This window comes from Conger conger, chromosome 13 (genome assembly GCF_963514075.1).
Source record: "Conger conger chromosome 13, fConCon1.1, whole genome shotgun sequence".
Taxonomy (NCBI): Eukaryota; Metazoa; Chordata; class Actinopteri; order Anguilliformes; family Congridae; genus Conger; species Conger conger.
Genome location: NC_083772.1, coordinates 26,906,524 through 26,918,062, shown reverse-complemented (window position 1 = coordinate 26,918,062; position 11,539 = coordinate 26,906,524). Strand labels below are relative to the sequence as shown.

General features: G+C 41.2%; 1 protein-coding gene across 2 annotated transcripts; it reads right to left on the bottom strand.

Moving 5' to 3' along the window:
• Positions 1-3,050: 3,050 nt before the first annotated feature.
• LOC133108746 (uncharacterized) lies at positions 3,051-10,397 on the bottom strand. Of its 2 annotated transcripts, none has more exons than XM_061218465.1 (7): positions 10,263-10,397; positions 8,962-9,115; positions 7,068-7,161; positions 5,542-5,660; positions 5,197-5,339; positions 4,262-4,459; positions 3,051-3,981 (listed from the first exon to the last, which is right to left on the bottom strand). In XM_061218465.1, exons 1-7 carry the CDS (start codon positions 10,271-10,273, stop codon positions 3,813-3,815), a joined length of 888 nt encoding a protein of 295 aa, XP_061074449.1. In that variant the 5' UTR covers positions 10,274-10,397; the 3' UTR covers positions 3,051-3,812. The 2 variants fall into 2 exon arrangements, with proteins under 2 accessions (XP_061074449.1, XP_061074450.1); XM_061218466.1 differs by having other exon boundaries at positions 3,051-3,955.
• Positions 10,398-11,539: the final 1,142 nt, after the last annotated feature.

The following is an 11,539-nucleotide window of genomic DNA, read 5'->3' as shown; positions in this document are numbered from 1 at the left end:
AATTGTGTTGAAGTGTTGAGCGGAATCCTGTTGCCATGGAGACGGGTTAGTTGTTGATGAGGTTGCTGCGTCGGTTGGCGAGGAATGATTAGAAGGTCAAGGGGTGGTCGGCTCTCATCCTAGGGTGTGTTAGCTATTTTAAAACGCAAATTAAAAAGAGAGGGAGGAGGGTGTTGTCTGGATTAATCTCGCCTACCCTCCCTTCCTCGGCCCAGTTCTCTGCCCCTCGCTGTGTCGCTCGTTCGGTAAAATGTGGGTGCTCGCTCACACCTCAGCTGCAGCGGCGGAGGCCATGTGATCCCCCCCTCCCCCCGTGCGGCCCCCCAGGGGCTTTGGGTAATAGCGTGGGAGCTGTTGCACTCCAGAGGTGATTCATTACTCTTCTCCGAAGAGGGATGGCAAAAGGATTACGGAAAAGGTTGTGGAACTTAAATGGTTCTGCGGAATACATGCTAGAGGAAAACGAGGTGATAAGTAATGGCGGTAATGAAGTTATAATGCTGTAATACGTCTGTGGGGGCAGGGGAAGTTGTTCACATCAACCACTAACAGTATAGTAGCACCCCACTGGTTCATGGCCAGATTTACATGCTAAGTATTATGTGCTCATGCCCATTAGTGACTGAGAATGAATCATATTAAAATGGCATCTCGTATACCAACATAGTTACATTTATGCCCTAAGATGGTCAAGAGGGAAGACTAGCCCGGCATCTCAAATTCCTGCTGCAAGCTATTCTTCCCAGATCCTCCCATTCAAATACAAAGCCCCAGCTGGTATTTAGGTTGCCAACTACCAAGATTCAGGGTATGTTAGCTAGCTTTAATATGTAGTTACAAACTATTCTTGATGAAAGTGACCTGATTTAATTTACATTATATAAAAGGAACCTTGACATTGAGTAGTAGATGTTTGTTTAATGTGGTTGCATTAATCTGACTCACACAAAATACACATCTCTGGAAAGTAATTCAAAGTATTTCTGAGTTTAACCTTACTATCTTCTGTAGGGAACAACATAAGTAATGGCATAGTAGTATGGCATCAATTGCATTTTAAGGAGACATCATTAAACTTCATGATTATCACTGAACCAACAATCAGTTGAATAATGAACAAATGCCAGTAAGAGTAAGTGATTGAAAAATGCAACGGCCTGTAAAAAATAATAATAATGTGTCTGTTGATATCATTGGAAATGGTCCTGCAATACCAAACGTAATCCTTATCCTTTAACACTAACTGAGTTCCTAGATATAGTTAATTAAATATACAGTAAAAAGTATTACAGCAAGCTTTTACACATGCATCTGGTTTAATCAGTTGTGCTGTAAACCGTAACCTGTTCAGCCGTAAACAGAGGTGCCACCAGGGACTTTGGGCACCATCACTCCAGATATTACCATGTTGTAATATTTTTTGAGGGCCCCTGTCAATCAGCGCCCTTGGAATCATCCTAACCCCCCCCTTTACGGCACCCCTGGTTGTAAACCATACTTAACTGTTAAAGTGGTGGTCTTTATAAGTTTAGCAAACACTTGCTACTGTAGAATGTAGAGAGGTGGGGTACTCTTTGTGTCCATGGGCTTTTTATCAGTCAGTCAGCTCCTGCCACCCACTCTTGTGTATTCATCTCTCCACGCCTCCTTTACTGTATTTATCTCTCTTTTGTCTTCTGTATCCCACTCCTATCTTTTCTTTTTTCCTTCTCTATTCCTCATTTACTGCGCCCCTCACTCCCTCTTTCTCCATATCGCTCTCCTTTGCGGATCTCTCATCTGCATTTCCCTATTTCACACAGGTCTCACAGCTGTCTCATTAATGTAACGAGGGGAGGCTAATGTAAACGGCTTAAACGGGACTCTGATACTGCTTCTTTGGGCCTATTTTTGGAAGCACCCACAGTATTGCCTGTGTTCTGTTGCCAGAGACCCATTCTGTTGCACTGCAACATAAGAGGGAGAAGCAAGGGCGATAAAAATGGGCATCTGTCATGGAAGGCACAGACCCCAAATCCCTGTTTTTTGTTTGTTTAAACGATTAAGGACAGATTTTATTTTGGATGAACCAGATGGTCAGCTCCATATTTGTGACATTGAAAGTTCTGTCTCCATTCTATTCACACCACAGCATTCCAATTTGCTGCATCTACTATATATTCATTAAGGGGTGTGACCGAGTTCAATGGAGTTTCAATTGAACTTCACCAACAGATGGGATGTAGATACTTACCATTTTGTTTTGTCAATAATGTCGGTGCATTTAGGTTCAATAAAGTGCCAGACACAATATTTTGTTGTCCCTGGCGCTCTACATACTGGCAGTGCTGCGTTGTAGATTGCTGTGCTATATTGTCTTAGGCATGGGTCTGCACTGCACATAAATGCCTTTATGTAATGAACCCTATTACCTCCTCTTCGGGTTTGTGTGCTTCGCTGAAACAATGGGGATGCTCACAGATTTCATTAGGCCAATGCAATTGGATGTGTGTGTGTCAATGCTGTCCAATAAAGTTTTGGTGGAATTGAAATCAACACCTAAATTAAAACAAAATACTGTACTGGAGATAAGTAAATGAAGGCAGTCATTGTGATTGTGTGAGGATATATTCAAGCAGATAATTTTCTGGTGTAGGATGATGTTTAGGTATGCAGGTGGGATGTGGCATTGCCTAATTTTAACCTCCTAAGACCTGGCGTACACATGCCTGGACAATAAGCCCGAATAGCAAAAAGAAATTAAAAATGCATACCAAAAAAGAGTGCGGGTCTTAGGAGGTTAAGGTAGACGGGTGTATATTGACTATAGAAAGGCCATGACTTCAGAAGGGAGCTCCACTGCCCTCAGCACAGCATTGCATGGCCATGGCAGATCCATTTCACGCTGTTCCCCGCAATGAGGGATCAGGACTCAACCCGTATCACTGAGGGGTCAATTACTATTACAAACGGAGTGGAATAAACTGAAAGCCAAGAAACACAAGACACAAAAGAACATTTAACTACACTGAATATTATCAGGTGCGGAAGAAGCAATCGCAACTCAGAAGTAGGCAGAATAAATGTCTTTATTCAATGACAGGCAGATCAGGCAGGCAAGGGTTGAATGCTGGCAAACAGGTGTGACAGAGATAATCAAGATCGTATTCGATGTCACAGGCAAAAGTCCAAACACAGAAAGGCAGTCCAAAGAGCCAACGGTACAGATATCGGTTCGATATAGGTCATATAACATAACAATCTGGCAAAGAAACTAGGCAAACTGACAGGTATAAATACACAAACAAATGAACTGAGATTACTAACAGGTGCAGGTGAAGGGAGACAGGTAATGAGTCACAGGTGAAGTCATGACTACGGAAAGCAAACAAGGACAAGAGACACAGAAGACGCTATGACAGGAGAGCACGGAGTGTGACAGAATATGATTGAGGATATGGTTACTCCAGTGAACATCCTAATTTTAAATGGTTTAAACACTGAAACAAAGAATAATAACTTGCATTTACTTCTAGTTTCTCCACAAAAGGTGAATTGATAAAGATTCCACCTGGAAAAAAAAATTAACCAGGCACAACTGACAATCTGTTGAAAATGCATGTACACAAAATGGCTTAAAGTGTCTACAAATACAAAAGTCACTGTTAGGTTGAAAATGTCTTATGGAAACTTGTATATAATTCATATGTAATATCTCTGTATTTTCCAGTTAATACGCATAATCTTAGATTAGATAATACTATATTATTGGGTTTGCATGCCAGTATAAAACATTTGGAATAGATTAAACATAAATGTTTCAGAAGAGCACATTAAAATGGCATGAGGGGACAGTTCACCCTCTCAGAGAATAACGCACATCCTGGAAGTGGCCAGGGGCTTAGGAGGCACAGAATCTTCTGGCAGTTTGGGGATCCCGTCCAGGACTTCGAGTTTTGGCAAGCAGGAGAACACTCTGTGGAAACAACAAGGGACACGCACCTGCTTCAAAGGAACATGAAAATAGGACAAACAACAGGAACAGATGACAGAGCGCATCAGCCTGGAGGTCAGTTAAAAGAATGCATGAAAGGAACACAAAAACACTTGACAATGCCTGCACAGGAGGGGCATATCTAGAGTCAATGGCAGGTTCCAGGGTATACTGTATAGCACCCGCATTTCATAACCTTTACAATAGTGCTGTCATTAGAGAATCTACTGCCATCCCTCAAGATGGTGTGGTATCTGTGTGTGCGTGTACAGAGCCCAGCACTCTCACCGTGAGCGGTAGTCCTCCAGGAACTCACAGGGGTTTCGGCTAAGGGTGAGAGACTGGAGGGGTGTGGAGCCCAGTAATGCCAGCTCCCCCAGGGCCTCGATGCTGTTCTCCGACAGGCATAGGTGCTGGATCCTAGGGATCTTTGGCAGCTGTCGGATTGACGTCAAATGGTTCCTATGCAGATTCAGGCTCATGCATCTGTGCGGCAGAGGACACACTGTTTACTTCACGCACATTTAGGAAATTAACTTTTTTCTCATTTTTGATTTTCATCATAGTGCTCTCGTCTTCATCATGTTCACTTCAGCTTAACAATTCAAGGTTATCTTTCGTTAAGTATTCATTTTGTAATATAGCAGCAGATGCTACAGATGTTTGAAATTAATCTTTGAAGGCTTAGCAACTCATTTCCAATAAGTCTAAGAAAAATAAACGTTACGCTCCTGTTTCTGCTTCCTCTTTCTAAGTTCCTGTTTCTCTCTACCCCTGTTTTTCTCTCGGGCAGAAAGACAACATCCCAAGGTGGAGGTGCAGAGGGAGATAAAGTTTTATCAAGAACACATGGTTACCTGCATTCCAGAGGATAAAACAGCCCATCCCCTCCCATATAGAGGCCTCTCTCCTTCGCTGAGTTAGCAGTTGATAGTAAGTTCTAGCCTTTGTTATTTATTTGTTTCTTTCTTTCTTTTGCCCTTTTGTGTGGCGTTGCCAAGGCAAAACATTTTGCCAAGGTGTTCATTTTCCTTTTTTTCATGTGCACCTTCTTCTTACGGTTTAGGTCAAAGAAGCTAAACTGTTCAAAGAAGTTGTTCAACCAATTTCATTGAGCAAGAGATTGGCTGTAAAGAGGTCTCCAGGACCGAGTTTCAGCACCACTGACCTAAACCCTATTTCAATGTTGTCCAGCAGTTCCCGTTGCATTGTGGGAGGTGTACCTTGGCAGTCGAATAGAACTCAGGTCCCTCAGCGCATTGTCCACCAGCTGCAGGCGCTCTGCTCGTATCAGCCTACGCAGAATCCTGTTGAAGTTCTCCAGCTGGAACGGGTCCCCCAGGTCCTGGTAGGATAGGTTCAGCTCCTGTAAAGGGGCCAATCATAACTTTATGAGTACACGGCAACAAAATATGTTGCTGAAAAAAATATGCACTTTATGGTATAATCCATCTGGGAGCTGTGCATTTGAGTGCATATATATGAACTGTGTGTGCGTGTGCATGTATGTGTGTGTGTGTGTGTGTGTGTGCATGAGTGCATGTATTTGTTGTCAAGCTCTCTCTCACCACACAGTTCTCCCAGTTCTCCTGCAGTCTCTGCTCCCACTTCTGGGCCTCTTCCCCTCTCCTCCTCTCCATGAGCACATTCTGCTCCCCTCTGAGAAAGAGCTCCTCCTCTGAAGGACCTGATTGGGTCGCAGGTATACCGTACATTACATCAGCTCCTTAAATTCCATCAGTGAATCAATCAGTCAAAATATATTTCTTATGGAATATTTTTTACAATTGTATTTCCACAAAGCACTGAAGCTTTCCTTTGTTAAACCAGAGTAGGTGTTGGGGTCATGAACACTATAATAGTTGAAGGTGGGCAAATAATCAAGTCTACACTCAAGCGTGAATAACTAGTACTAGTAGTTTCAAATAGAATAAAAATGTGTCTTCACCATGAATATAGAAATGTACATGGCAATATTCACTACACCAGTTGACGTATTGTCCAAAGGTCTAAATAAATTCATTTTGTGTGCAAAATGATTTGCATGCTGATTTATTGAGCTTGAATTGAGAATAGTTTTACTGGATAGGTTAGTGACATTTTATCAATTTTGAAAAGAGAACTGTCAAACTATTACTCTGATGATCAGCAAACTTAAGCATTGTTATTTACTAGGGATGGGCTTTTTCAGTATTTTCATGTTTCAGTTAACTGGCAAAATGTAATTGATTAACTGGTTAATCTATTTTTAGAACACTGGTAACAAGCCTGCACAAGCATGTTCCAATAGGCTGCAAAAACAATACAATTCAGGATAAGCACATTAGATATGTTACAGCACAACTGGAGTCTCATTTCAGGAAAAACATGGCAAAAAATAACTTAGGGAATTTATGCACAAAAGACAACAGATACACTAGCTGAGGAGCAGCAGGCTACTGTTAGAGAGAGTTAATAGCCTGCTAATAAGCTTTGCGAAAACTCATTTCTTCCCCATTCTGACATTTGGTCTGAAACACAGCTTAACCTCTTGACCATGTCTGCATGTTTTTATGCATTTAGTTGCTGCCAAATGATTGGCTGATTGAATATTTGCCAAATTGGGTCTACCTAATAAAGTGTTCACTGGGTGTATATTAAAAAAAAAAAAACCCAAAAAACTGCTTACGACATTGGCTGTTTCAGTTATTCGGTCCTACTGTCATTAGTATGTCTTCCTCAAAAACGGTGTAATCCGCTAATTGTTATAATTAATTAATTAAAATTAATTTCAATCATAACCATTATGTTTTAAGGACAGAACGATACTGGATTACTGCAGATACATTACAATCTTTTTGATATCCATTTAAAACTATGGATATCAAAGGACCACAAAATATCTGTGGCACCTCAAGCAGTATGAACAAATGAAAAGCTGCTAACAGCAAAGCACCATGACTGGTTCAAATTCAGTGAACCAAGGACATCGCACAAGACTGCACTCTTTCTGGTTAACCACTGTTAACTCATCAGGTACCGTAATGAGACTCATCAGGTAATGTTCATTATGAGAAATGCAGCCACAAACAGAATGCGGCAGGTCTGACCTCACCTTCTCTGACCCTAGGGCAGGCGAGCTGGTCTCCACGGACATCGTGTTTCTCTAACTTGTACCAAGAGACGAAGCGGAAACGGCTGGAAGGTGACTGAAACAGAGGAATGCCATGAGAACTACTACACAACCAAAACGTCAGCTTGCTAGGGAAATCTGATCTTGTTATGCAATACCAACTACTGTACCACGCAAGCAAAACACTGATTAATACTAAATGGATCTATGTCCATAATACAGACTATTGACATTAACAAAACTGTGGCCTTGTTTTAAGGAAAATTTTTGTTCTTTAAAAAACAATCAGTATAATCAATTTGGCCTATTTATACATTAAAGGCACCTGATCCTGTTGAAAATAGTAATTTCTTTGGAGAACAGAAGCTTAATCTAACAGTAAGCGGACAAAATCCCGCACTAAACTAATTATCCCACACAATGTTTTTGCAGAATCAGCATTTTGCACATTACCTCTCCACATGACTCCCCAGCTCCTGATATCTGCTGTTACAGTGTCAGAGCTCAGCCACAGAGCATGTGCAAAACACGATTCATTCATTAAAAGGACATTAACCACCAACATTTCTAAACAGGCAGGACTTGCGTGCAGCTAATGCGTTCATATTCTGTATCTATGTCTTTTTCTTAACAGCTTTTCTCAACTTTTTCTATTAATTTCTTAACATATGTTGTCAATGTGTCTATGGCAGCCTTAAATGTCCCTGTGGATAAGTGCCAAATGTATAAGTAAGTGATAACAGCAATAATAACAGTCATTATTGCCATCATCAAAGCACAGAATTTGGTCTGTGAAGGCAAACCTTTCAAAACATAGTTTCGCGACGAGGGGCATGTGACGCACGAGACACGCATGTCACACGTCTTTAGCCTACTCTCCAAGCACAACGTGTCTGCAACCTTTCATTTTCACCCAGTGGGGCATTGACAAATGCAGGCAGTGATAAACACCTTACTGAGGTGATTGTGACAGATCTGAAGTAACAGCTTCACTCTGAGTGGCAGTGAGCTCACTGATGTGTGTGAGTAGAATTAAACACACACACACACGCGTGCGCACACACACAGTCTGAGAATCGCACACGCAGTCTCAGTAAGTGTTAGTACAGACAGTTCCCAACCATGCAGGGAGGCTGAGAGTACTTTCCTCCCCCACTGTCACCCATCGCAATCTGTCTCTCAGATCACGGTCCCCTGTGTTGATAATCAGACCCACTGAAGCTCTCAGTAATGTACAATACTATTTTCTCCTGACCTGATCTGAGGTCAGTGCTGCGTCAAAAATAAAGTCAAGCCTTCACACCGTTTCTCTTCAAACAAGTGCAGTTTCACAAAATAAGGACTTTTCAGTCCAAACTGAACCTCAGTACACCATGCACAAACAAGATGGCTCGCTCTGTACAAAGATTTTCATACCTGCATTAAAACAACTTTGAATGTATTTAATCTTTTACCTGTCTTTAATTATGTGGACACTAATAATGTCTAATCACATAGTACATAGGTTCAGGTGTTGTAAGGACTTGTAACCTCCTGTAAGTTGATGCTTTATTCTTAGCTGAGGCACAGTCACAATGCCCTCAAGCGAGGTCCTTCACTTGAAACACTTCAGCAAAGGCCCAGCACTTCAAATGGATAATATCGTAAATGTAAGCCATTTATGTCGCCCCAGGATAAGTGTTCATCACCAGGTAAATAAATAATACAATGTAATGCCATGAGCAGTGTGGCATAATTTAATAGTCAATAGTAGAGAGCACACATAAACAGCCTTTGGATTTTGTTAACAGTAGTGCTCTGCTTTTATGATGTTACATCTCTTGTGGACATGGTGGAGGCTAGATCTTACGGGATGTGAGGGGTACGAGGTACTCACAGGGGTGGCGATGAAGCCTGAATCCAGACTCTGCTGCACTGAGACCCTTTGCCGGGAAGGCCCTGCTGGAGACGTGTGGGCGTCGCTGAGGTCAGAGTAGTGGGCAGAGTGAGACTTGGGATAACTGTCATTGTTCGTTACTACACCTGAGGAGCTGGGAGAGAGGGGATTTACGAGATTGAATAGGAGGGAAACGGTTTTAAAAAGTGTGAGAGGGTACAGGGGGGGAGATGGGACAGGGTAGATGAGTATAACGAGGAAGAGGGAGATGGGAAGATTGCACAGTAGGCGGTGGCAGAGTGTGGAATATGGTGGGGTTTAGAAACAGAGACATTTACGGTAGGGAAGTAGAAGAATGGTGAGAAAGGATAGAATAGAGGAGGTATGTAGGAAAAGAGAGAGAGAGATAGCGATTAGTTTTAAAATTCATTTTCTGTTATAGTTATCAATGTTTTCATTAGCTGCAATGTTTGTCTTTGTTGAACAGTTAAATGTATACCTGTCTGTATAATGCTTTGGCGATTTTTAGGCTGTGTAAGGAATGACAGTTTGAATTAACAAAGGGGAGGGACATTAAGAAACATACTGAACGTTTGGACAACTTTTGACTGCTTGATCATTTTCAAAGCTGATATTTGAATTGGTATTTAAACAATTATGTAATGTACATTTCAGTATGAAGTTCTGCGTTCATAAATGTAAGGGTGTCAATAAATTTTATCGAAACACTTCGTTGGGACTTATCAAACATGTTCATTCAGTTGCCTGCTTGAAATGCTACCCATCCCATATAGCCTGTCCGCTCTGGTGAAATTCTGACCTGCTTCGGCCCGTTTAGGGTTACCGTGAACTCTGCACCCTGTGCCGGATTAATGCGGTAGCCATAACAGCGGGACACCTGAGCAGGTGTCATTAACTAATAATTGTTGCATAAAGGAGAGCGTGAACACCGGGTATCTTTTCTGCTGTTTTTCTAACTCCATAAGCGTATTCATTCACGTCGCTAGTTGTAGTGCTTCTTATGATGTCGTAGTCTATTTTTTAATTTTTTAAGAGGCGATTACACCTTCAGTTGGCTTCTTCATCTTTTTTTTTTTTTTTTTTTCAGTGAACTACAAAATGCCTGTTGCCTTTAAATTGACCATAGTTGGCTAAGGCATATTACGCATATCCTAAAAACGGAATTAGATACAAACATCAAATGCAATGAAATGGAAACGGTTTTGGAATTAAGTTTAGGCTACAATGACATGCAAATCGCGACGATGACAGCTTTGTACGCTGAGATAACTAGCTCCTACCTTTCTGACATGTCCTGACGCTGTCCCGAACTGCTGTTCTCTTTAATGCATAGTGCAGTTGGCGTTTTAATGATTCACAGGCGCTGGTTCCCATCAGGACTAACAGTCCTGTTATTGGCGAGGTACGGCTGCACTGGTGGCTTCTGCTGAAAGATGGTGTAGCGCTCCTGAAGCCGCAGGAGCAGGTCAACAAGGGCAGCTGTTTGTTGCCTAGCAATGCGGTGCCTTTAAAGTTATGTAACATACACACATTTTTATCCGATTCAATATTGAATATTTTCGTAAGAATACTGGGTTTTGCTGTAAATGTATTTTTATGCAATTATTCGACCTATAATCAAATACTAAGCAAAATGGTTTAAGGGAGAGACAAAATTATCCTATCTAGTAGGCCTACTAGTATTATCATAAGTAACAAATTGACACAAGAGGAAGCAATTTGCTGCGCATGATCCTGCGCGCTTTTATTCCTTTTCTGTGCGGCGCATATGCATTGGTCTTGAACAGAAAAATTTAAGGACGATTGGTCAGAACAAAGACAATGACATATTTTTTACTCATTTGTATTTCCGTTGATTTCCTGATTGGAATTTGAACATGGGTCATGATTTATGTTCTTCTACTCCACCCTGGCTCAGCTAATTTACTTTAATTAGCTAATCTACACTAGCTCATTTTTTCCATTTCATTATGTTGTGAATCTGTTGTTCCCTGTTTATCACTATGTGCTCATTGCAGCATCTGGCTGAGCCCCATTGCTCTCACCACTGGACAATAATAATTTGGTCCTGGCAGACCACCCTGCCAATGCCACCCTGCTCAACTCATCTATAACTCAGTTCACCTGTTTTCTCTGTACCCACCAACCCTTGTTACACCCATCTCTCTATCCATGTCCCCACCAACATCTAAGTACACATGTGTCTTGTTACTTTGCTGTATCATGTTATTCCTAAATACAACCAACTCTCTATCCTTACTATCCTTCGTGCTCACTGAGTATATAATCATAATTTTCCATTGAGCATGTAACTAAATAGCTAAAACAGGCTATACTTTAACTAAAAAAATATTACAGCAGTAAATTAATTAATTAATTAATTAAAATAAAAACCCTGTCACACAAACTAAATATTAAATTATAATGTATGAGCCCGTTATTAATGTACAATTGCATAGCTTAGACTGAACTGACCTGGCCAATCTATTTTTGGTTTTTGGAGTGTGGAGTGTGGAGAAGTTTGTCACTTGCATACTGTAAGCTGCAGACAGCTTTC